This window comes from Podarcis muralis, chromosome 2 (assembly GCF_964188315.1).
Source record: "Podarcis muralis chromosome 2, rPodMur119.hap1.1, whole genome shotgun sequence".
Classification (NCBI taxonomy): Eukaryota; Metazoa; Chordata; class Lepidosauria; order Squamata; family Lacertidae; genus Podarcis; species Podarcis muralis.
In genome coordinates this window covers 7,729,147-7,755,693 of record NC_135656.1, presented here as the reverse complement: position 1 = coordinate 7,755,693, position 26,547 = coordinate 7,729,147, and the positions used below count along the sequence as shown (strand labels likewise).

At 46.9% G+C, this 26,547-nt stretch overlaps 1 protein-coding gene across 2 annotated transcripts in view; it reads right to left on the bottom strand.

Moving 5' to 3' along the window:
- The window catches only part of TFCP2 (transcription factor CP2), a 38,339-nt gene extending 15,319 nt beyond the window's left edge, over positions 1-23,020 (bottom strand). Inside the window, exons 1-4 of one of the 2 annotated variants that reach the window (XM_028721489.2) lie at positions 22,096-23,020; positions 3,005-3,156; positions 1,791-1,867; positions 1,275-1,380 (exon numbers count right to left, since the gene is read on the bottom strand). In XM_028721489.2, the coding sequence (XP_028577322.1) occupies positions 1,275-1,380; positions 1,791-1,867; positions 3,005-3,156; positions 22,096-22,217 (457 nt within the window). In that variant the 5' untranslated portion in view covers positions 22,218-23,020. The remainder of the gene's footprint in view (positions 1-1,274; positions 1,381-1,790; positions 1,868-3,004; positions 3,157-22,095) is intronic. The other variant, XM_028721488.2, reaches the window with a different exon arrangement.
- Between the last annotated feature and the right edge of the window lie 3,527 nt (positions 23,021-26,547).

Genomic DNA, 26,547 nt, shown 5'->3' with positions numbered 1-26,547 from the left:
GTTGCTCCGAATACTTATATAGAGGGAGCTTCACTCGAGTGGCTCAGAAAAAAGTTACCTGAATAATAATAAAATCATACATCGTGTGCCCATATTAAAAAAAAAATAGAACATAGTAAAAAGACAGCAAACTTCAACACAATAGCAGTTCATACTTGGAATTTACGGAGGCGGGAGGAGCTGTGGTCTAAACCACAGAGCCTAGGGCTTGCCGATCGGAAGGGTGACAGTTCGAATCCCCAAGACGGGGTGAGCTCCTGTTGCTCGGTCCCTGCTCCTGCCCACCTAGCAGTTCCAAAGCACATCAAAGTGCAAGTAGATAAATAGGTACCACTCTGGCGGGAAGGTAAACAGTGTTTCTGTGCGCTGCTCTGGTTACGCCAGAAGTGGCTTAGTCATGCTGGCCACATGACCCGGAAAAACTGTCTGTGGACAAACGTTGGCTCCCTCAGCCTGTAAAGCGAGATGAGCACCGCAACCCCAGAGTCGTTCGTGACTGGATTTAACTGTCAGGGGTCCTTTACTTTTACCTTTAAAGGGCCAAAAGTTTCACCTCTGAGTCAACTATAATAATCTACTGAATTTAAGGCAGTAAGTGAATGTACAGTGGTACCTCTGATTACGTACTTAATTCGTTCCGGAGGTCCGTTCTTAACCTGAAACTGTTCTTAACCTGAAGCACCACTTTAGCGAATGGGGCCTCCTGCTACTGCCGCGCTGCCAGAGCATGATTTCTGTTCTTATCCTGAAGCAAAGTTCTTAACCTGAGGTAATATTTCTGGGTTAGCGGAGTCTGTAACCTGAAGCATATGCAACCTGAAGCGTATGTAACCCGAGGTACCCCTGTACCAACAGTAAGAGGCTCACTCTCTCCTGGGAAAAACAGAAGTGCTAAGTCATTTGACATAGGTGTAGGAAGCCAGAAGGGACCAGAAAACTGCCTACCCAAATATGGGGGCCTTTAACTACACAATCCTTGTCATGTATCCCAGTGCAGGTGTATTGCAGGAAAGTGCTTACAGAGCAATAGGCACAAGGTGGTATAAGCAAGTGAACTGAGCTATGTTCATATCGGAAGGCAACATTTTAAAAAAATCGGAGCCACCTAAGTCAAACTATGGCAAACGATTACGCTCTGAGCAGAGACTGAAACCACTCTCAAAATCAATAAAGAGCTCTATACCTCTAGTGGTGGCAGTTTCCAATGCCCTCCAAGGTCCATGCTACAAAAAGCTACAATGCCAAATTAGTCCACGTTTGCAGAAGTCACTCACCAATATCCAGTATCCTATCACCTGGCCTGTTCCATCGCCAGCCTTCCAGCTGCTGATGCTCTGTATACTGAAGTCGCCGATCATGGAACACCACTCTGAATATACTCTAGGTTAATAAGGAGATTTTCTCATTGAGTAAACAGCATATGCTGGAACATGGAACGTTTAGATGAGCTTAGGCAAATTGGTGTGGCCAGTTGGAAGATTTTCGCTTTTCTAAAGTGTAACCTTGCACCATCTCTCCACCATGAAACTGATGGATGGTGTGAATGGAGCACACACAGGTTGGCATTTACATGTGTAGGCAGTTTACATTCAAGGTTCATTTCACAGCTAGAGGGGTATGAACCCAACACTACTGGGGTCTGCTTGGATAGACAGTGGCTCTACCCAACTGCTGACACCAGAGATTGACTGAATTACATTCACAGGTGTCACTAGTTCCCTGACAAGCATGTTTAACCTTGTCACCAACCCAGAGCTTTTAGGAGAGGATAGATTATTATGGGCACTCACCTTTACAAGCTTTCCATTTAACTCAGGCAATTCCCCCATTTTCCTGTTGTCCAGCATTCTGATTTCATAGGACTGACCTGAGGAAAAAAGATCTCTGAAGTTGCTACAAAAAAATAATAATCCACTTTTCTTGAGGTCATAGTATAACAAGTTTGACTGAAAAGAAAGCATCATGGTAACTTACACACACCCCTATCCAGTGTGAGGGGAGGCATTTTGGGTGAAAGGATGTGTGCTTGTCGAAGTCCACTTTCATGCAGCCCCAGACTTAGGGACCCTTATGCCCTTGGCAAGAAGTTGTATCGCTCCCCCTCCATCCCTTCACCATAAACCTTTCTGCCGTGGTGCGACAAGCACAGGAAGGTTCTCATGGGGAAACCCTGTTGCCCTAGCTTCTGTTAGGAACACTATTTACAGTGGTACCTCGGGTTAAGAACTTAATTCGTTCTGAAGGCCCGTTCTTAACCTAAAACTGTTCTTAACCTGAAGCTACTTTAGCTAATGGGGCCTCCTGTTGCCGCTGTGCCGCCGCTGCACGATTTCTGTTCTCATCCTGAAGCAAAGTTCTTAACCCGAGGTAATATTTCTGGGTTAGCGGAGTCTGTAACCTGAAGCGTATGAAACCTGAAGTATATGTAACCCGAGGTTCCACTGTACTTTAATCTGGTCCTAATTTTTTTTAATTTTTTTTAAGAACTTAATCTCTGCTGAAAGAAACAAGGACTTGCTAGGCAGGTAGCATTTCATCTTCCACAACATTGCAGCTGTTTTCATTCAGGGTCTTAATTTGTGCTAACACAGCCCAAAAATTTTAATGTGCTAAATTGACAAAACCTACATAGTTTATTCCCCTGATATGATTTCTGGTCCATGGATTATAGATTTACTTAAGCGTGGCATACAAGTATTTTAATTAGATAAATAATTTGGAGTTCTGTCTGCATCTTTTCCAGCTTTGGTTTCAGACTTTCAATCACTAAGCAAAAACTAGAACACTAATTTCTAACCAAGAGTTCAGAAGAAAGCTATTCACGGCCCTCACAGAGAGCACAGCAGATAGACAAGCAAGTCTAAAATAATTTGTGCTGCGGCCTTGAGTGTGCACTCTGGAAAGTGAGCTAAAAGAGGCATGCAGCAAGGAAGCAATATAAATGCCATGACTGGGAAAGCACCTACTCCCCACCTGATGTTCTGGCAACAGAAATGTGGCTTACCTTGATTGAGATAGGTGAGAGTTTCATCATGGAGTTTCACAGCAGGGGAAGTGGCAGCACATAAAACATACTGAAAAGGTAGGATTTTGTTCTCATTGTCAGGAGGTAAGCTGGATTCTTCTTGCTTAAAGATGGGCAGGGCAAGGACATCACTACAAGAAAATGGTTTTCGTTAAGAGTTGTTTATCCATATTTGGCGACTGAACAAATTCATAGAGCATATCAGGATATTAAAACAAAAAATTATTTCCAGGATCTTCATTGAGAGAGACAAAATATGATAGTGTGTGTGTGTGTGTGTGTGTGTGTGTGTGTGTGTGTACCTACTCTTCATGTATAATCCTCAGTCTAGCCAGCGATCCTTATAAGAGGTATTTGATCAGGCCGTATGGCAGACATCACTAATGCATCATCTATAACCATTGGCCATGCTGATTGTGACTGATGGGTGTTCCCAAGTCCAACAGGATACCAGTTTGGAGAAGTCTGGCATTTAGGTTTATATTAAGAATTGTTCTACTTCCATCCACAGCTCTTGCAGTAACAACAACTTGGATTTAAAGGAAGTGTAAACAATTATAATCACTGAACAATATCTCTCTATGTCTAAAGAGGCAAACTACCGTATTTTTCGCACCATAGGAAGCACTTTTTCCCTCCTAAAAAGCAAGGGAAAATGTGTGTGCATCCTATGGAGTGAATGCAGGGGGGAGGCAGGCGGGAAAAGCCCCCAAGAGCCGCACACAAGCTCCGTGCGCTCTTGCGGGCTTTTCCACAGGAGGGATAAGGGACTGACTGGCCGCATCAGTCCCTTCTCCCACCTCCCAGAAAAGCCAGGAGAAGCCGTGATCTCTTTAAAGGAGTTGCGCGGCTTCTGCGGGCTTTTGGGAGAGGTGAGGGAATCCCCCCACCTCCCAGGAAAGCCAGAAGAAGCTGTGCAGCCCTTTTAAAGTGCGCGCGGCTTCTGCAGGTTTTGCGGGAGGTGGGGGAATTCCCCCACTTCCCAGAAAAGCCAGGAGAAGCCGTGATCTCTTTAAAGGGGTTGCGCGGTTCTGCGGGCTTTTGGGAGAGGTGAGGGAATCCCCCCACCTCCCAGTAAAGCCAGGAAAGCCCTGCGCAGCAAGGAGAGGCTGCACGGGGCTAAAGGGGAAGCCAAAACAGCGAGCGGGATCCATCCCGCCCCCTGCCTTGGCTTGCTCCATAGCTGCGCGCAACCCCTCCGGCAAGGAGAGGCTGCACGGGGCTATGGATTATTTAGCCCCACGCAGCCTCTCCCGGGAGGGAGAGGCTGAACGGAGCTAAAGGGGAAGCCAAAATAGCGAGCGGGATCCATCCTGCTCGCTGCCTTGGCTTGTGCCAAAGCCGTGCGCAACCCCTCCAGCAGAGAGAGGTTGTGCACAGCCTGTACACTGCTCTTTGGGGCTGGGGGGGGGGAAGATTTTTTTTCTTGATTTCCACCCCTAAAAACTGGGTGCGCCCTATGGTGCGAAAAATACGGTAGCTGTTGTCCTAACAGCAGGTCAGCCAGCCCTTTGCTTTTGACCCCAGAGAGTGAATGCCACCTGCCTCTAAAGTTTAGATAAGGACTTTCACGAATCGAAAGAGAACTATGCTCCTGTCCTCAAACAGCTACTGATCTGAAGCATTACTACATCATTGGTTATAGCTCGGACTGGGTAGTCCTTTTCTGGGGGGGTGGGGGGTGGGAATCTGCACAGGATCACATGCCTCACAGAAATGCCACTCTAGGAGAGGGGTCTGAGTCATCACAATATCCCTTACATAAGCTGTAAGCCTCTCCCTACCCAATGAAGGCTAACTTTACTAACAAGAGTCTGAAACAGCTTCAACTCACTGAAGTGTAAGACCTAAAACTGTAGATGGGGAGAAGATAACTAGGGAAAAACCCACTCCCCCTCTCCAGGATTTGCCTTTTAAAAACAATGGGTCTGCTGAGATTCCACTTCAGATTCACAATTAGTTCGGCACCAAAATCTTCAGAGAAGTCTTATCAGCCAGAGGTCCACAGCTAATCCATTTAAATTCTGCAGTGGCCATATCCAACATCAAACAACCATGATCTTATTCTGGTTATGTTCTCCTCAGTTACGTGTGTTTGGGGAACTACCCTTTGAAGCCCCTCAAAAAGCGACACAGAAATTTAGAATGCCTCGTGATATCAAATGAAGAGAGCTGACTGAAGTGTCTGTATGGCTTATTCCCAGACTGCAACTGGCCTTTTCTGGAAGCTCTGTGATACTGATCCCCTTCAAATCAAGATTCAGCAATGATGAGTTTAATAAAAGAAAAAGGGAGCCAGCAGCAAGACTGAGTGGTCAGTTGTATTCCAAACTAAATGTTTAGAGCAAGGGTCTACCTTTGAATAAGTTTGGATAAAGTCTTGTAAAAATAAGGGCTTAAATCCTGGAGCCTGTGAAACCAGGATGCTTGAAGAATTCAGCGGTTGAGAATTCCAATACAAACAGACCCAATCCACACTTCCTAGACCAGGGGTCGGCAAGGCTTACCGGGGATGGGCCGGATTACTCCCGTGGAGTTCCTCCGTGGGCTGGACTGGCGCAACGCAATGTTGGAAATCGTGCCTGCGCATGTCTGTGGCGCTGGAAATCGCGTCTGCGCATGCCCAGATGCCGAAAATCATGCCTGCACAGAAGCGATTTCAGGAGCCATGGAAGAGAGTCCCTGTGCCAGTTTAGCACAGTGCGCGAGGACTTGCTGAGCAGGCTGCTCAGTGGCAGCTCATGGGCCAGTTAAGTGACCCTTATGGGCCGCATCCGGCCCATGGGCCTTAGGTTGCCGACCTCTGTCCTAGACTAATGCGTGATTGAGGACATAGCTATCACTTGGATTTTGCATGTCTCTGAATCTTTCAGTGCTATATATGTGTGTGTAGTTCTAAATGCTTGTAGAAATCTGTATTTTGAAACAAAACATTAAAAAATATGTACTCAAAAATATGTATTTTTTGAAGCAATAATAGATTAATATCTTTACAAATTTTAAGTGGTCTACACTATGCACAATATAAAAACTTTATCCGTTTCAACAAAAATACACCCCCAATAGCAGTAAAACAATACAAGACATAAAAAAGTAAATCAGAAATCCAGGTGATTCATACACAAAAATCAGGATCTAATCTTCTGGGCCAAGGAAAGTATGGACAAAAATATAAGCCTTTAAAAGGTTTCTGAGGCAACTGAGCGTTACCGTTTCATTTACTGCAGAGGAAAAGGCATTCAACAGAACAGAGTTATTGTCCTACGATACTATGTAGGGTGCAGTGCCACAAGTAGAATTTCCCCAAATGATCCACATGACTTTACATGCCTATACAGGGGCATATACTGTACAGTCTTTCAGGTAACCTGGTTCCAAATTGTTCAGGGCTAACAACAAAACCTTGAACTTGGTCTGGTAGCCGTTTAGCAGTCAATGCAGTTCCCCCAGCAGAGGTGTAATATGTGCACGTCCAGGTGCAGATTTATAGAGGTGAAAGTGACCTGGACTGAAAACAGAATGATTTGTCTATTCCTACTATGAAGTTTAGGGACACGGGTAGCGCTGTGGTCTAAACCACAGAGCCTAGGACTTGCCAATCAGAAGGTTGGCGGTTCGAATCCCCGCGTCGGGGTGAGCTCCCGTTGCTCGGTCCCTGCTCCTGCCCACCTAGCAGTTCGAAAGCACGTCAAAGTGCAAGTAGATAAATAGGTACCGCTCCGGTGGGAAGGTAAACAGCGTTTCCGTGTGCTGCTCTGGTTTCCCCAGAAGCGGCTTAGTCATGCTGGCCACATGACCCAGAAGCTGTATGCCGGCTCCCTCAGCAAATAAAGCGAGATGAGCGCCGCAACTCCAGAGTTGGTCACGACTGGACCTAATGGTCAGGGGTCCCTTTACCTTTACTATGAAGTTTAGGCTTTGAACTAGATTTAGATAGAATATTAACTCCACAAGGGAGTCTCTGGGTACATACATGTTAAAACCAATTTAAGGGTACAGTGGAACCTCTGGTTGCGGACGTAATCTGTGACGGAGGCATGTCCGCAACCCGTAGTTTTCGCATCCTGAATCGCCACGTCTGCACAGGAGCCGGTGCGATTCTGCGCATGCGCAGAAACCCGGAAGTAACCTGTTCTGCTACTTCCGGGTTTCCCGTGGTCCGTAACCTGAAGTGTCCGAAACATGAGGTATGACTGTATAGTCTTTTTTTAATTTGCTTCTCTGAGGAATGCATTTCCGGTGTGAGGGGATAGATATCTCCAACAGCTTCACTAAATTACCATTTCCTGGAGAGGAGCCATAACCTTGCCCACTGGATGATCTCTGGCAAGAAGCTCCTTCTATTGTATGTAAAATGGAAATAACAATTCACGGGACTCAATGCAGATACAACAATACCTGAAAGAAGAGGTCCCTAAAATACTGGTATGGCCTTCAGGTTCCTGTTACAATAATGAGAATCCTGTCGTTTACTGGGGGGAAAGTTTCTAGCTCTTGTATATGTTTTTGCATAAAGGGCTCACAAAAGTTCTTAACCCAAGGTATTATTTCTGGGTTAGCGGAGTCTGTAACCTGAAGTGTATTTAACCCGAGGTACCACTGTATAAGCTGTAACCCTCAGCTTTCTTTACATCTGACATAGAACCCTTTATGCTTAAGCCAGTGTTTCCCAACCGGTGTTCGTGCCGCGAGACGTTGCCTGGTGTGCCGTGGGAGGGAGGCGGGCGAGTCAGGTGGCGAGAGGCGGGGCGGCGAGGATCCGCGTCGAGCCGGGGGCGGCTCCGCGGTGGTGGTGCCGAGGTTTCTCTCTCCATTCTCCCCTCACACACACACACACACAGGAAATAACACAGGATCAGCTGACAGGACCCGGCCAATGGGGCGGCGGCGGGGCAGCGCGCGCAAAAGGGAGGAGCGCGAGACAGCGGACGAGGAGGAGGCCGGCATGTCCGGGCAGCAGCAGCAACAACAGCAGCAGCAACTCCCGGCGACGGCTCCTCAAGCCCCGGGCAACCCTACTCCCTCACCGGCCTCGGCCGCCCTCCTGCTCCACCCGCCGCCGCCTCCCCCGCCGCCGCCGGCCACCTCGGCCCCGCCGCCGCCCCCTCCTCCACCCGCTATCGCCGCCACCACAACAGCCGCCGCCGCCTCAGCTGGGTCCATGCCTGCCGGGAGCGGCGGCGGCAGCAGCAGCAGCAGCGCCCCGGCGCCCTTCCCTCACGGCGGCGACCCGGCCCTGAACGAGCAGGAGAAGGAGCTCGTGCGTCCCTCCCGGCGTGACGCTGCGCGCTGACGTCACGGGGCTGTAATGGTGGTGTGCCTCGAGATTTTTTTCATCAAACAAGTGTGCCTTTGCCCAAAAAAGGTTGGGAAACACTGGCTTAAGCACTCATTCTGCTGACTAAAAACATAAAAACCATAAAAACATAAAATATCTCAGCCAGGATTTGTCTAGTAAATCACAACCATTAACAAGCACACAATCTTTCCTGTATATCGTGAAACATGCTTGTCACAATTGCACAAGAATGTACATCCAAGCCAATATCATCAGATATTGTTTACCACTGACACATAAAAACTGATGCCCAAACGATCTTTTATGTAAAAGCAAGGCACAGTTCAGCCTCTTGCCCTACAAAACCCATAGCAGCTTCTGTTATTTAAAGATTGGTGCTACAATGCTTATGCTGCTAGGAAGTAGGGATTTAAATCCTTCCTTCCATCAGGAAGATTAGTTAAGATTACTAGGAATTCATTAACACAGCAGATTTCTACACCATGGTAACTATGGTTTCTTACATCAATGTTCAGAACATACTTTGGAACACTCCTGCCACACGATCTATAGTGGTACAAAAAATATCTTGCCACATTTTCCAGAATTTGTCGTGTTGAGCAGCTGACCCAGAATACTAGCAAAACATCAGTTTATTCAACCAAAGGAAACGGGAAAACTGTTCCATTCAGAGGGACTAGCAACAATTCCACACACACCGCTCTAAAAAGGGAAGCTTAAGAAAGCACTGACCCCCTCCATTCCATTTTGTATATGCATAGACAGATGGAAAATTTGTACTCAGGAGAAGTTGCATGGGCAAGTATGCCCATGAATTACATGTACAGTAAACTGGTAAAAGATTAAGTGCAAATTGGGTTTCGCTTAGTGCAAAGACTTCTAGGGAAACAGTGATGAAGTAATATTCCCATTTCTCTCACAAGCCTGCGACCAGCATCCAAACCCAAGTTGCACTACTCGGACTCTTCACGCCACTGAGAGGTTTGGAGAGGACAGGATGGTGAGAAAAAAGTCAAATGGGTTAGAATTCAGGGCCTGCCTCTTCCAATAGCCACGTGAGACTAAAGGACACACAGGTGTGGGATACATCCCTGACTGGTGACCTTCACATTTCACTGTTTTCTTGACCCAGACAACATATATTTGATGAGGTGAATGATGAAGAATGAGAACGGTTGCTTTAAGTTTATCATTAGAAAGACCTAATATCATTAGAAAGACCTAATATTTCAATTGCTTCTTGTAGGAATTAAGGGTTTTTTGTATTAAGACCCAGTGCAGGCCACTGTTTCCAGTATCTTGGTCCTGGTTTAAAAGACTTTGAGCACACCATGCCCAAGATGCACTGTCTCTAAATCTCTCACCTACCCCCTTGCCATCCTACAGGGAAGAACTAGACTAGCAGACTACCATCCTACAGGGAAGAACTAGATTAGCAGACAGACACCCCGCCCCAATTTCTAATGAATGGGTCCCTGAAACCTTTTTTCAAGCATCTCTGACATTCCACAGTTGACGATGCACTACTCATGCAGGTCTTGGTGGATTGAACCCTGGCTGCCATCTGTACCCCACCCCAAACTCCCATAAAGCAGTGAGAATGAGATCCATCAGCTCTTACAAACGTAGGAGGAATGCTATTTTGAAATGGAATATTGACTCTTAAAAGAATGAAGTGATAAATCCAACACACACATAATCTGAGAGTCTTCAAGTCATGAAGCAAGATCCTTATTATTGGATGTAGCTGAATTTATATTGGACAGCATGAACCAAAACATAGCAGAACTGTAATTTTTACCTTACAGATCTTTGTGAATAATGGAGTTAGCAGAGGACAAGAGAAATACATCTATATGCCGCATAACAGCTACCTTTGACACACATTTTGGATTCACTGCCAAACACAAGTTGGAGGTGATGCACACCAACACCCTAAATCAGCATCACGAAAAGGCGTCTCTCAAACAAACAGTGGGGTAGAGACTACTTCAAAAGGTGATTTGCAGCTTTAAGACACACTGTTAAAGCACTTACTTTTGCAGGTCTCCCATGTTCCTCCAACATTTAAGTTTCAAGGGGAAGTGTGGGAAGACTTTCAACGTGAGAGATTTTGTAAGGTGGGCAGCCCTGCTCACCTACCAATCGTATGCCATCAAAATGATGTCATGCAATTGACAAGTAGCTGCCTGCCCTCCCACCTGTGAAATTGGGACTGCAAGGCCAACCCCAATAGGGATCTGGCCCCCGGAGCCAAAAAGCTTCCCAATCCCTACTCTATCAGGTCCCATGTCATCAAAACCAAACTCTATTACCCCAATTAGCTGTTCATCAGGCAACCGTTCTATACATGAAGTTCAGAGATGCAGTGGTACCTCGCGTTACGTACTATCCCCCTTATGAATGCTTCGGGTTATGTGCTCCGCTAACCCGGAAGCAGATGCCCCTTGTTGCGAACTTTGCCCCAGGATGCGTGCGGAAGTTGCGTTCCGGCGGCGCGACAGCAGTGGGCAGCGCCATTAGCGAAAGCACACCTCATGTTACAAGCAGTTTCCTGTTATGAATGGACCTCCAGAACAGATTAAGTATGTAACACGAGGTACCACTGTACTTACTCCTAGAGTAAGTGTGTGTAGAATTACCGTATTTTTCCGTGTAAGTGACCCCCATATATAAGGCGACCCCTATTTTTTTAACCCCAAATTAAGAAATTAAGTTGTTCAGCTTTTGGGGTTGGGGGGAGAGTTACTTCTGCCAATCGCTCACCCGCCTGCCCACCACTACCGATCACACACCTCGCCACAGGCACCAATTGTCTGCCTGTTTGCCACCACCAACAGCCAACCCACCCACAGTCACCAATCACCTGCCCGCCTTGCCACAGCTGCCAATCACCTGCCCGCCTTGCCACAGCTGCCAATCACCTGCCCAATTGCCACAGCCAATTGCCAGCAGGCCTTGCCGCAGACACCAATCACCCACCCAATCGCCGCTGCCAATCTCCTGTTTGCTGCAGCCATTAATCGCACATCCCCACTCTGCATTCACTATTCATGTGTAAGACACCCAATTTTTGCCTAATTCTTTTTTTAGCAAAAAGCATCGTCTTATACATGGAAAAATACGGTACATTCTTAGGCTGATTTATTTATGCAAGCTTATAATGGAATAGAGGGATGCGGGTGGCGCTGTGGGTTAAACCACGGAGCCTAGGGCTTGCCGATCAGCAGGTTGGCGGTTCGAATCCCCGCGATGGGGTGAGCTCCCGTTGCTCGGTCCCTGCTGCTGCCAACCTAGCAGTTCGAAAGCATGAAGTGCAAGTAGATAAATAGGTACTGCTCCGGCGGGAAGGTAAATTGCGTTTCTGTGTGCTGCTCTGGTTCACCAGAAGCGGCTTAGTCATGCTGGCCACATGACCGGCTCCCTCGGCCAATAAAGCGAGATGAGTGCCGCAACCCCAGAGTCGTCCACAACTGGACCCAACAGTCAGGGGTACCTTTACCTATAATGGTATATTGGGTCATAGTCCCTTTCTTTTAAAAAATTCCTCTTTCCTAGTTCCTCATGTTTATTTACCATGTTCTGATTATGTACCTGCAAACGTGATGGTTTTAAAGACATTCAAATCCAAATGCCCTATGCTGCAACTTTGGTATTTCTGCTACCCACTGAAATCCTGTATACCTACTGCCACAAACAGGCTAAGAAACCAACATTCCTATGAATAAGCTCAGTTGCCAAAACAGAGACTAAATAAGATGGTCTTGCAGTCAGGAGGCTTGAGAAAAATACTGGACTCTGGGGAGCTTGACACACGAACGCTCCCGCTTCCACCAGAAGTAATGGATATGTATCACCTTACTGCAGGACAAATAGCATGTGCCATAACCAGAGCACTGAATTGCTTTCCCTTCCATGCCATTCAAGGCCAATAGAGAACATGTGCAGGTAGTCATCAAGGTGGTGTGTTGGTGCTTCTCCAGCACTCTCCATGGTTCACCAAAAAAGTGGGTCAATATGGGCAGCAGGGAGACTACAGGTGAGGACAAGAAGCTGGTACAGAATTGTTTTCAAGGCAGGAGAGGGATGGGCTCCATTCATAAACAACTTGCCTCTATCTCTACCTACAGCACATCCAAAATATGACATGAATGTTAGCTTTAAAAACATGCTTGCACAAATGCAGACGTCAGAACAACCAAGGTACATCTAGTACAATTAGTCCATGGGCTGGTAGGGAAAGTATTCAGGAACATAAAAAAGGCAGTCATTGAAAAAAATGTTGCCTTGAGTCAACTCACAAGCAGTTCAAGACCCTTGCTTCTAGTCCATCAGTGGGTCCCACTCATCTAAGCATACCGCCCAAGGGATACGAAAATGTCCCCATCATTTCAGCTCCAAGCCACTTCTGAGATTTTCCATAGGAATCTGAGCAGCATGGGCCAAAATACAGCCTTGAGACATCCCTGTGTAGCGCTGAGGGCATGATAGGAGAAATTTGGGGTGGTGGTTCAATAACCCCCTCAAACCTGGGCTAGCACCAACTACCAGAATGTATTAACCCCAGGGGAAGTTATTTTAATTTATGCCCAATGATTTTGGCAGTTTATGATGGGATATTATGTTCTGAGTTGGTGAGTAAACAACAAACATTTGGTATATCAGGCTGCCAGTTTTGCTTGCCACACCAAATTTTGCCCACAATTTGCAAGCAGAATATACTGTTTAAGGTTTCTACAAGCCAATGCAATACAGAGGAACAAAAAATTATTTTTGATCCACGGTGTTTTTCTACCTCAGCAGTTATCAAAAGGGAGAGCTCCCAGATGTCAGAAACAGGCCAAACACTGGAGAAGGAACACTGGTTTTACATTAGATTAAAACTTTCCATTTAAGACAGCAATACCCCCCTTTTCCTTATAGCTCATTTTTTCTGTGCCTCAATAACATTATTTTGAGGAAGTCAGTTCCAATACACGAACAATGAATACAGAACCAACAGCAATCTTGTCTGGGGCTTACATAACTATTCAAATTCAGCATCTGGTTAAAATGCTCTGTTCCAGAAGATTAGCTTGTCTATTAGCCACAGATCATAATTGGAAGTGGGCAATGCCATGATATCAGAGGCTTGCAAATTCAGCTGGTGAATACTTAATTCCAACTGTGTTTCCTAAATGAAGTCACAAAACAGCCAGTTCCAACACCATACCACAATGCTTAATTTGAAGGCAAATGTGGGATTACTTCAGTTATCCATATAGAAACAATATACACGGCTACCTTCAAATTCTATCAGCTTTGGAGTGTACCTAAACAGTTGCTATTTCGCCTTTATTAGGGTGCGGCAGGAGTCACTTGTGTCGCTGGGTGGTGCTCCTGAGTCACAAAAAAATGACTGGCGACCTGTTATTTTCGATCCAGATCCGTTACACCAGAAGTGGTTTAGTCATGCTGGCCACATGACCTAGAAAAGCTCTCTGTGGTCAAACATTGGCTCCCTCGGCCTGAAAGCGGAGATGAGTGCAGACCTGATTCCTGTTAGAAGCACCATCAAGGCAGTCGTGAACCCAATGGACATGACTCAGAAGCCTGATCTAGCACTGTGACTGTTCAGCAGTCTCTTATGGTACACACACACACACACACACACACACACACACACACACACACCCCAACCTCAGTCACTAGATTGGTTGTCTATATGGCTCCAGGGAAGCACGTGAGGATGTTCCTTTACGTTGAAAAAGAACTAGCTGGGTGTTTTTCTCTCCTCTTAGGCGTGCTACTAGCTTTCATATGTTCATGTGTAAGCCTAACTTCAAGTTACGAAAATGACCTTGGTACTAGATTAAGAATACCAGTAAATCCACACAGAGATGACAACTCAACAAAGAGACTCTTAACAACCAAGTTAGTAGGAACAGGCTTTTTAAAAACAGAACTGTGATAAGAGCACCTAAGCTAGGAAATAAAGCAGTTTTAAGTTATCAGTACTACTGCGGTTCAGTTCTATACAATTCCCATAAGGTCAGCTTCCCATGTCACCCGTGTGTAATAAAAAGGTTAACCATTTGTAGGGAAGATGATAAAGGAAACCAAGTTAAGCAGCTCAAAACAACCACCACCCCCACAATCCACCACCCAGAATTAGCACCCTCAGTGGAAATTACTTATTAAAGAAGGCCCTTTGACCCTAACACAGTTAACTCTAGCCTCATTTAGGCCAGAGCATTGAACTACCCATTTCTTCACACTGGAATTCTGCCTGTCACCATATCCGGTTTGTGACCAGAAGAAGTTAGAAGACCTTCAGTACTCCCATACTTTTCTGAATCTTTTACAGAGATTCTGCACAGAGGGGTGTGCTCAGGTTCAGATATCAAATGCAGGAATCAAGATTCTCAGCTTTGATTTTTTAAAGAAAGCACCATGTTTTAACCTATCACAATTCCTCGTTTTTCAAACACCAGCACAAGGCAGATACAAGAGGCTTGTTTTTCAGAGGAAGGAGCTTCTAGACTTTTTATAATAGCCTGCCTGTTCTTCACAGTATCCAGTCACCTCTCTGTTCTGCTTGCTATCACCACAAACTTATCTGACCTTCCACCATCATACAACTAAAAAAAAAGGTAAAGGTACCCCTGCCCGTACGGGCCAGTCTTGACAGACTCTAGGGTTGTGCGCCCATCTCACTTAAGAGGCCGAGGGCCAGCGCTGTCCGGAGACACTTCCGGGTCACGTGGCCAGCGTGACAAGCTGCATCTGGCGAGCCAGCGCAGCACATGGAAACGCCGTTTACCTTCCCGCTATAAAGCGGTCCCTATTTATCTACTTGCACCCGGGGGTGCTTTCGAACTGCTAGGTTGGCAGGCGCTGGGACCGAGCAACGGGAGCGCACCCCGCGGCGGGGATTCGAACCGCCGACCTTTCGATCAGCAAGTCCTAGGCACTGAGGCTTTTACCCACAGCGCCACCCGCGTCCCTATCATACAACTGCCTGTCCCCAATACACAAAATTTAAAGCCAGAATAAGAAGGGAACAAGAGGCGAGAAACAGGACCACCCACACATCTGTCCCCTAGTAAAAGAGAAGGGAAACATTTTCTACCTGAGGGTCACAAATTCTTTGTGAGTTGTGGGAGGGGGGAGAGGATGAATACCAATGGTGGGAGATAGGTAGTGTTCTGAATGTGACTCACCTTTATACAATAGGCTTTGTTGTTTAGTTGTGTCCGACTCTTCAGCAAATGAAAAGTCAGACATTTCACCCCTCTACCTAGGCAAGCAAAATGCATTATCACAGTTCAATGAGGCATTCCAGTTAGGAAAAATCACTTGAAAGAAGGTGCAGAGCAGGACTAGTGAGTAGTGTGGCCTGGGGGAAAGTCCCACAGATTGAACTAAAAGGTCTGAAGAAACACATTCTAGCCCCAAGCCCGGAGTCTGGCAACCCCTGCCCTAGAGATAAATATATATAGGACAGACTCACAACATGTCATATCCACAGGGCAATGAGCCCCAGAGCAAAACGCTCAATTACACAGAACAATCAATTCAAACTACATCAGGAGCACACGGAGCAATGTTAGACATAGAGCTCTAGCTCTGTGGAATCAATTAACAGCTGAAATCAGATAGGTGCCTGGCGCAATCCTGTTTAGGTGCCTACCTGAAGACATTTTTGTTTAGGAAGGCTTTCACTGAGTGTAACCCAGTCATCTATGGAATATCAATTTTGTATCTGATGTTGTTGGTATGTATCATTTTGTCGTTTATAAAGCTTGTGTTTTAGTCTGTTTTTAATGTGTACACAGGCCACCTCAATGCCTGTATGCTGTGAAATGGTTTAGGCATTTGTTTAATCAATAAAGCTCCAACCTGATGCTCTTAATTTGAAGTCCTGTCCATGCTGCAAGACATTTGCCATAGAATGACCTCTGGTGTACTCGTCATATCCCCTTCTACACCCCTGATTTCTCAATTTCTCTTGTTATGAATGCCTGCATGGAAGCCACTGTAGGAGAGAGCTGGAGAGGGGAGCGGGGAGGAAGAGAAGGGAATGGCTGTTACACCTGGGAAACCCACAAAAAGGGCATGAAGCAACTGGATGGCGTCTGAGGAAAATGGTATGCAGGATTACACGGACTTTATACCCCCACTTAGGCAGGTATATTTTGTTCTAATAATGATTTGGTCTTCCAGTGCTCATTGAGCTGAAGCCAAAACAGCACAACTGATGCACAAGAGAAAGGCAAGGAGATGCAGGATAATCCTGAGGTTTGCAGACACCCCTTAAAATGGAGTGGAAAAATCCAAAATGGTGCAACAACTCAGTGCTGAGTGAGAGGGGGAGGGAGATGACAAGTGGGTGAGGGGTGGAATTAAGTGGGTAGAACACTCAACAGAATCATTTCAAACTGCAACATTTCACTGCAGTACCCAAAGTCTAAGGAAAGGAAGAGAATTAAAACTTCCAAGAGTAGAGAGCAGCAGTAGTTAAGCACAAGAACACTCGCCAGCCAGATTAACAAATGCCTGCAGAAAAAGATGAGTAAAGAGACAACAAAAGATCATTGAAGAGGGTGCCAGACAAATCTCCCAGGCAAAGTGTTTCATAACCAGGGTGTGTTGAAAGATAAATGTATCTAGAAGGGCTTTTATGTTCTTACACAAGGAGATTGGCATTAAATGGGGCACAATGTAATCCCAGAACATGCAGTAAAATGCAGATAAAGGGGAGAGAGTGTAGATAACTACCATGAAGATGCTAGTATTTATATGTTCAATGTCACCTATTGCCCCTTTTAAGACTCAAAACCACCTAGATTAACAGATTGTACATTACAGAAATGTATTGCTTTCTTCCAGCAAAACAAAGCCTTGCAAACACAGGTTTATCTGCCCCCAAATGCAAACCTGTCAGGCATTTGTGCCCTTAAGAAAACCCCAAACATGACTCATTCTACAGACAACCACAAAATTCACTTTGTGTCAAGCTCCTCAGTCTTCATCACAGCACGCAGAATGAATCGCTGTTAAAAAGCAGCTTGCACAAGTGTTGTGCAAAACTGGGAACAACCCTCAGAATAGAGAACATTTTTCTTAAGAAGCACAGCAGATTGCACAAACAACTGATAAATAGCATACATCATTTGCAAAAGGAATACAGGCAGCATTTGAGAAATAGTTCTGTTTTTCACTGTTCCGAGAGCGCAGAAAACCAAAGTGTTGTAAATCTAAATGTTTCTACAGGGGAATGTCATTCAACCCATCTAATATTCACACACACCCATTTTGTCTACTTTCATTGACTGCACAGTTGGGCTCTCATAGGTATAAGGAGAAAGTCATTTCACAAGGTCATTTCGCAAGTTTTTTTGGGGGGTGGGTGAGTAAACAGAAATGCTTCCCTGCCACCCATGCCAGAAAAAGAAAAGCAGTAATGATACAGTGCAGACTTTTGAAGGCAGCTGGAGAAATTTCAGCCACCTCCGCATATGTACAGTACTCCTACATCCACACAAATTCTAATTTTACTACCTCAAGCATCACTTTTAACAACAACTCAAGAGTTACAAGCAGATTTCCAGAATTCATTAAGTGCTAAGTTACTGAAAGCTAGTCCCTGGGTTTTCACCTCTTTTATTACTCAGTTAATAAAAGCAAACTCCAGAATGCCTGATTTTAAGGAATAATTACCAAGTGGCAGATGGCATGACCAAAAGCACACAACCTGCCAATGTACCTTAAGAAACGGTAACTGTGCTGAAAGTGAAATTCCAGGTTCTTCAAGGCTCAGTCCCTCCTGAGTGTGTCACCAGGTAAAGCAACACAATTAACTGAGTTGTACTGCTGGATTATATGATTGCATCAGCATCACCAAGAGGAAATGTCACATCGGGAAATTAGTGCTCAGAGTGTTGTTATTTTTAATTTCCTTTCTACAATGTTTCTTTCTCCTTTGGGCAAATCTAAATAAAAGTGCCTATGTCACTGAAGATCAGCACTGGAAAAAACCTAAAAGCTGTCTAGTGTAACCCCATGTTATGGGATAGAATTGTCTACCCATCAGCCAACTGATCTATGCAATTTCAATGGTATGCAACAAATTAACCCTCGCCAAAACAGTCAGCTGAAATGTTGATTGCTCCCCATCCCCAACAAAGATGGAGGAGAATCTGAACAATTACTTAGCTTTCTGCTGAAACTAAACCAGAGCAGTATCTTTCAGAAAGATTTGGCTTGCCCAGTTCACATTAAGGATTCATCACAACACCACCCTCACAATGTGACAGCACACTGTAATCAATGTGTGTGTCGAAAGACCCCCTGAGTCAAATAATGGCAAACCAAGGTTTACTTTCACGGAAGCAATCCCTGATAAGCCTCAGGCTCACACACTGCCTCATCTACCCCTACACTCTCCAGTCTCGGACTTCAAAATATGGCTTAGCAGCAACTTTCTGGAAGCTAGCATTTATCCGGGCTTGTAGCAAGCACGGACCTTAGCCTGGCTGTTCATTCAAAGAGGCAAATTGTGGTTTGACAGTAAATCATGATTGGAAGTCTGGAACCACTGCTCAATGGGGAAGAGACAGTGTCTGAGTTAAGGACTCCTCAGGGCTCCTTCTTGGAACCCAGGACCAAAATGGGAGGAATTCAACACCACACTGAGGCAGATGTTCTGTCAGTGCAATCAATTGCACTGAAACATTCTCCCTTCTCATCCCATGTGCTGCTCTAGGGCAGCCTTTCTCAACCTTGGGTTCCCAGATGTTGATGGACTACAACTCCCATCATTCATAGCCAGCAGGGACAGCAATCAGGAATGATGGGAGTGGTAGTCCAACCGCATCTGGGAACCCAAGGCTGAGAAAGGCTGCTCTAGGGGTTCTCTTCTCCCCCTCTGAGCCAACTTCAGGGAGCAAGTGGAGGGGGGAAAGCCCTGTTGCACAAGCAGAAGTCGTTGTGCAGGCTTCCGCTAGCGGGACTAATTAGTTGAATCTGGCCTATTATGTTTGAACAGGCTTAGTATCAGAAGGCGTTTTTAAAGACATTTTCAGTAAAGCAGTTTCCATATTCTGCCTTCTTCAGGGGCTGTGAAGGAGCAGTCAGGAAAGAGCTGCAAAAGTATACCTACCCATGCTGTAGTTTGGGCAACTTCTGAGGCAGCCTTATTTCTGAAGTGAAGCCAGCATACATGTAACCATTCTAAAGTTTATGCTGACATCAATCAATCAATCAGATGCAGATTGTGAAGATCATCCCCTGTTTCTACGTAGCTAACTATCAGTGCATACTCCACTGAGGGGAGCTAGTTGTGACTGAACAAGAGGAATTGCATAAGGCTGACACAGGACATGAATTACTTAGCTCCGGGGGAATCTAAAAAGCAGCCTTCACCATGTGTAGGCTTTGGGGACTCAATTCTCTTGGTATACTAATGGACCCCAGTAACTGTTTAAAGGTAAAAAAAGCACTTCAGGAAAGTCCCAAATGTGCTTAGTCAGAATGAGGGCAGCTGCCCTTACATCTAATAGCTACACCTGACTACATCTTCCCACTCACACAGAGGTAGTTATTGAAAACAAGCTTAAAGCTTCAATAATCCTTGGTCTGTACACCACATAAAAGTGGCATTGGATTCATTCTCACTGAACAGCAGATCCAGGGCACTAGTGTACAGAGCTCAAAAAATGCAACAAAAGCAACCCAAGAGATGGAGGGACTCTCCCAGGGAAGGAAGGTTGTAATGTTTGGAGCTAATTTTTAGTTCAGAAAAAAAGCAAGGGGGGGGGGTATCAAGAACATTATAGGAGTGTTTAAAATTATGCACGGCATAAGGAAAGTGGATAGGCAGGACTTCTCTCATAATAACAGAAGTTGGGGACACTTGGTTTCAAGACAGATGCGAGGACAGATTTATTCACGTGGAAACTAGCTAAACTGTGGCATTTGCTATCATAAAATACAGTGATGGCCACCACACTGGATAGCTTGAAAAGGAGATCAAACTAATTCACGAAGGGTAAGTCTATCAATGTCTACTAGTCATATCTCCCGATATGCCCCATGGAGGACCTCAAGGTCCATAAATAGCAACACCCTAGAGGTCCCGGGCCCTAAGGAAGTCAATTAGCCTCAACCAGAGCCAGGGCCTTTTCAACACTGGCTCCATCCTGGTGGAACGCTCTGTCTCATGAGACCAGGGCCCTGAGGATCTGATTTCTTTCCGCAGGGCCTGTAAGACAGAGTTGTTCCGCCTGGCCTTTGGCTTGGAATCAATTTGATTCCCTCCCCCTCTTTCTTTTTTTTCTTTCTCTTTCTGTGTCGGAACTCCTATTTGGGGACTTCCCTGGCTTTTTTCTGGCCCATGTAGGACCAGTCTGGATAGTTAGCCTTGGTGAAGACTTGATCTTTTTATCCCCCAAAAAGTTTTTGATTTGAGTTCCACTGAAATGAGGCTGCATTTTAATGTTTTATTTTAATGTTGTTTTTTAAGCTGTATTCTAATCAATTGTTTTTATATTTGGTGTTAGCCGCCCTGAGCCCAGTCTTAGCTGGGGAGGGCGGGGTATAGATAAAATTTATTATTATTATAGTCATTATGGTTATTTAGCTCCAGTATTAAGAGGTTTGCCGCAAGTACCAGCAGCTGCCGATCTCAACCAGATTACCATTTCCCTCAGGTGCTGCTCATGGGTTTGCCAGAGGCATCTGGCTGGCCGCTGTGATGACACCATGTTCAACTAGATAGGCCTTTCATCTGATCCAGCAGTGTTCCTATGATGTCTATGTCTGCTTCCTCCATCCATTATCAAATAGCAGCAGGTGACAAACACAAAAACATGTGATCTGCCCTATCCTTCCTTTTATGAAGCAGTCTATCCAAGATGGCAGCCTGAATGGCTGCATCTTACTCGCAAGAAAGAAAAATTGTGGAAGTTAGATTCAGAAAGTCGGCCATCAATACAGTATGGTTAGATGCATTCTGAAATCCAACTAGGTGTCCAACAAGTTATGCAGTGAAAGCAAGAAAGTTACATTTTGATGACATGAATGTGAACAGTTACTTCGGGAAGTAATAGTAGGCTCTACTTTACAGTTTCCTAAAAAGCACTTGTTTTAAACAATCCTATTGCTATGAAGAAAAATCCCGGGCAAAGCTGTACAAGATAATCACTCTAAATAAGGTGCAAATGTGATGTTCATTACCAAGTTTTAATTCTTACAGTACTGATTAATGCAAGAGCAACATGTTAGGAATCAAACTCTTCAGGATAAAAGTATGATCAACTCAAGATCAAGCTTAACCTTGCTACTAGATTGACATGTGTGCAGCTTATTATGACAGTCTTACCATCTATGGATTTATCTATTTTACAACTTGGTAAAACTGTGCTTGTGTTGCACACCCCAGTTTCATTCAGCAAGCTACAGCAAGTTATGGGGATGTGTAGCTTGCGTGACAGATTAATGTCCCCTCACAATTTTAGAGGAAGACATACAGCATTTTCATAATACACCCTCCTTACAAAAGGACATCACATGGTGCAGGCAGGAAGCAGCGGCTCATAGGATACTGGACCAAAAGTAACATGAGATGCCATTTGGTTCAATTACACTCCGGGCACCAGACACAGAGACGAAAAGTGACACATGCCAGTTCAGCCTTCCCAAATAAATATTTCACAACTCAGCCCTTCGAGGAGCTCCATCAATCAGATGGGTATCCTTCCAAAAAGTCAGAGCAATTTCCCTTCCTTACCTCATGCTGTAGGCACCAGCGCCCAGCTCCTGGCCAATTCCTGAGAGGCTGGCATCGAAGTCCTGAACCAGGCCGGACTCGATAACTTCGTCCGCGAGGGGCAGCTTCAGAGCCCAAGCCATCTTTGCACAGCACCTCGGGGGGGCTGACTAGCCTCGGGCAGAGAGAGAAAGTGGGGGGGGGGGCTCCTCCAGGAAGACTCACAGGCACGCCAGGATGGCCCCGGGCAGCTTTCCAGGCACCATTACCTATCCCAGAGAGCCTCCCCTTCAGACGAACACCGGACACGTGGAGGGGAACCCCAACGGCCAAACGCCCATCCTCTTGCGGGGTGGGGGGCAGCCCTGCTTAGCCCCCCCCACGTCTTTGCAAAGCAACCCCCCCCCCGCCTGCACCCCTTTGGGCTGCTAGGGACCCCCCCCCAGCTACGTTTCCTCACGTGGGAAGGGTAGAGGCAGGCAGGCAGGTTTCAGGGAGCGCGAGTGAGGGAGAAGTCTTGGGCCCCCCGAACTCGACCCCCCTCAGCGACCCCAACTGTGGGCAGCTATTCCGTGTCGCCTCACGACGACCCCCTTCCAGAAGAGGGTCTCTCTCCCCACAGCCGCCGCCACCACGTGGACCCAAACACGCCCTCCGGCTCCCGCCGCCCGAGGACGCGGGAGAAGCCCAAGCGGCTCCCTCAGCCGGCGCTTTCCCGTGAGGCAGGCGCCCCCTCAGCCCCACACGGCGGAGCCCGGCCGCCCTCGCTCGCCGCCACCGGCGCCCTCCCCGCCCCCTAGCCCGCGCGCGCGAGGAAGCTGCCCAGCCGAGCCGCGTTCGCTCCCGCCGCCGCCAGCCCCGAGGCCTCCTCCAACATGGAGGCGGCAGGAGGGAGATAAAGAGACAGACAGAGAGAGAGAGAGAGAAAGGCAGACAACTCCGCTACACACGCAGAAGCCCGGCCGGGCAAGCGCCCCGCCCCGCCCACTCCTCCACTCAGCCAATCGCAGGGCGGGAGCGAGGAGGCCTCTCTCGACCCATAGGCCGAGTCGCAGAAAGGGGCGGGGCCTCGAAGGTGGTTATTTGGGTGCCCGGCGCAGAAGCGTGGGTGAGAGGAGCGGGGCTTAGTCCGCGCTTGCGTGCGTTGGGAGTGAGAGAGAGGGGCCTAGGTGCGCGCGTGCGCGTTGGGTTCCCGCTCCCCCTCGTGGCACCCTTTAAATGCTGGGGTGGGCGAGGTGCGGCGCGGTTGTGCTGACCCGAGTCCGGGATGCGCAGGGCCTGAACCTGCTTGCGCACTTACTCGGAAGACAGCCCCATGGTGTGCATTGCGGGGTTTATTTCTTTTTAAATTAGAATAACAGAATTGAAGTTGGAAGGGATCCCGGAAGTCACCTGGGCCAACCCCCCGCAGTGCAGGAATCATAACACATGGTCTCTCATCCAACTTGAAACCATATCAGACCCTGCTTAGCTTTGCAAATGCACTAGCAGTTTTATTGCTGCACCACTAATTATTTCTCAAGGTACACCTAAATCTGCAATCTTGACCCCACTTAGCTGGGAACGTGCATCATCCAAATTCAGCAGTTTAGTTATTATCAGGCTTTTTCTCCAACCAGAGCTCACGGGAGCTCAGTTCTAGGCGTAAAGGTAAAGGTACCCCTGCCCGTACGGGCCAGTCTTGACAGACTCTGGGGTTGTGCGCCCATCTTACTCAAGAGGCCGGGGGCCAGCGCTGTCCACAGACACTTCCGGGTCACGTGGCCAGTGTGACAAAGCTGCATCTGGCGAGCCAGCGCAGCACACGGAACGCCGTTTACCTTCCCGCTGGTAAGCGGTCCCTATTTATCTACTTGCACCCGGGGGTGCTTTCGAGGCATACATATATGTAAATAAACCATATTTAATAAAGACACCACAGTCTCCGCTGTGCCTCCTCTGCAAAAGGAAACATGAACCCTGGGTGAGTGCCTGGAACCTGTGAATTCTCACCCTGCTTGCAGATTGGGGTGGCATGCAAAACAAAAGTATCTTCCCACACCTAACTAAGGGATCAAAGAAGGCATCTGGTCTGGCGAGAGGATCGCTTTATTTCAGGCCTGTTCCTCCACAGGCCTCCTCCTCCTATGTCCTAGATTACTCTCAACTATATGAACCTTCCTTCTGTAGGCCTCCTCTCCTAGGATGCCTGGCTTCTGTGCTATTGGTCTCAGCAGGTTTAAGTCCAGGACTCCTATGTCTTCCTGTGGAGTAAGGGGGCTGAGTAGACTTGGCTGTTCCCTTTGACCCCATGCTAATGGAGTTCAGAGGAACAGCCTCAAGAGAGCCTCTGCCAGGGAAGTAAGAGAAAAGCCTTTTATTGGCACACAGGAACGCCCCCCCCCCCCATAGAGGGCTAGCTAATTTAGCCTGTTTCTCTGCTCCCTTGAAAGTATTTTAATGATTGGGCACCTCATTGAATAAGTGTAGATCTTGTCAGCTTGTTATCTATTATTGCCTGATGCTGCCACCTACTGATTGTAGCTGCCTTGTCTCCACTTCCCACAGGGAAGAAAAGGCGGCGGTGGCGGGAGGAGAACTAGTGTGTTCAAATGCATTAAATACTGATATTCACAGAAAGCTTTCAAAAAACACAGCTTCAAGAGTGTGCTATGGATGTAGCAGTGGTGTTCTTCAGCTCTTCTTCAGTTACAAGGACACAATGTGCTTTGAAGACAGGCTCTCACATCCTACCAACCTCAACTCATGTTGTTGTTGTTTAGTCGTTTAGTGGTGTCCGACTCTTCGTGACCCCCTGGACCAGAGCACGCCAGGCACTCCTGTCTTCCACTGCCTCCCGCAGTTTGGCCAAACTCATACTGGTAGCTTCGAGAACACTGTCCAACCATCTCGTCCTCTGTCATCCCCTTCTCCTTGTGCCCTCCATCTTTCCCAACATCAGGGTCTTTTCCAGGGAGTCTTCTCTTCTCAAGAGGTGGCCAAAGTATTGGAGCCTCAGCTTCAGGATCTGTCCTTCCAGTGAGCACTCAGGGCTGATTTCCTTCAGAATGGATAGGTTTGATCTTCTTGCAGTCCATGGGACTGCGAATAGCTGTGCTTTACATGGGTTGAGGTTTTTCCCCCTTCATGGATCACTGCCTTGTCGTGGCGAAGGGACTTGAATAACTCAGAGAAGCTATGAGCTATGCCGTGCAGGGCCACCCAAGATGGACAGGTCATAGCAGAGAGTTTTGACAAAACGTGATCCACCTGGAGCAGGAACCAGCAAGCCACTCCAGTATCCCTGCCAAGAAAACTCCATGGACAAAGACAACAGGCATATACAACCTTGACTCATGTAAAGCACAGCTATTCTCCACAAGCAACCCCTGCGTGTACTGGACTGAATACAGTCCTGGCGATGGAAAAGCAGAACATACGGCATAAGATCAGGCCAAAATGTCAACATTCAAGTCTCTGGGAAGCTTACAAGCATGGAATATTTGTGACAGCTCTTCATGCCTGCAGCTCCAGGTGTTCAGAGGCAGGGCCAGTTCTTGGGAAAGGTGCACACCGTGGGCACCCTTCCTGAATGAATCCACCTTCTCTAGCTCCAACCCATTCATCTTCCCAGTTTGCCCACTCTACAGGTTTCGGGTTCAGTTCCAGGAGACACAACTGAATAATGGCTTGCTTCCATTTGAGAAGGGAGGAAGAATGACCGAGGCATGCTTGAAAGCATATTCTCTAACCCAGCGTCTGTGTCAATGAGCGCTGGGTCCAGGGTAAAATCTTGATTGATGACATGCCTGCATATATCAATTCCCTGCCAACCATGCGCAGCTGCCACATGCAGACTGAATGCTACACATGTTGGCAAATGGTCAAAACACAAATGTCGGCACTGGCAGCGCCGCAGCATGCAACCTGCTTGCTTTGAGCAGGGCCTCATCCTGGGAGATGGCCCTCAGTGGTTTCCTTTGCTGATTCAGCCTCTCATCTAAGAGAAACCCGTGCAGCCAGCCCACAAGCCCCTTCTTATACTGAGCAATTGAAGCCACCCTTTACTTTTAAAAGCAGAAGGTGAGCAAAGGAAGACCATCTTGAAAACTCCTGGTTCAGGGGGAGGTGGGAAGAAAAAAAGGGATTAGTGATCCAACATGTGAAGATTAACTTTGCTGCAAAGTTTTGATTACAGTGGTACCTCGGGTTACATACGCTTCAGGTTACATACGCTTCAGGTTACACACGCCAGAAAGGGCGTGCTTCAGCAGAAATAGTGCTTCAGGTTAAGAACTTTGCTTCAGGATAAGAACAGAAAGCGTGCTCCGGCGGCGCAGCGGCAGCAGGAGGCCCCATTAGCTAAAGTGGTGCTTCAGGTTAAGAACAGTTTCAGGTTAAGAACGGACCTCCAGGACGAATTAAGTACTTAACCCGAGGTACCACTGTATTAAGGGGACGTGGGTGGCGCTGTGGGTAAAAGCCTCAGCGCCT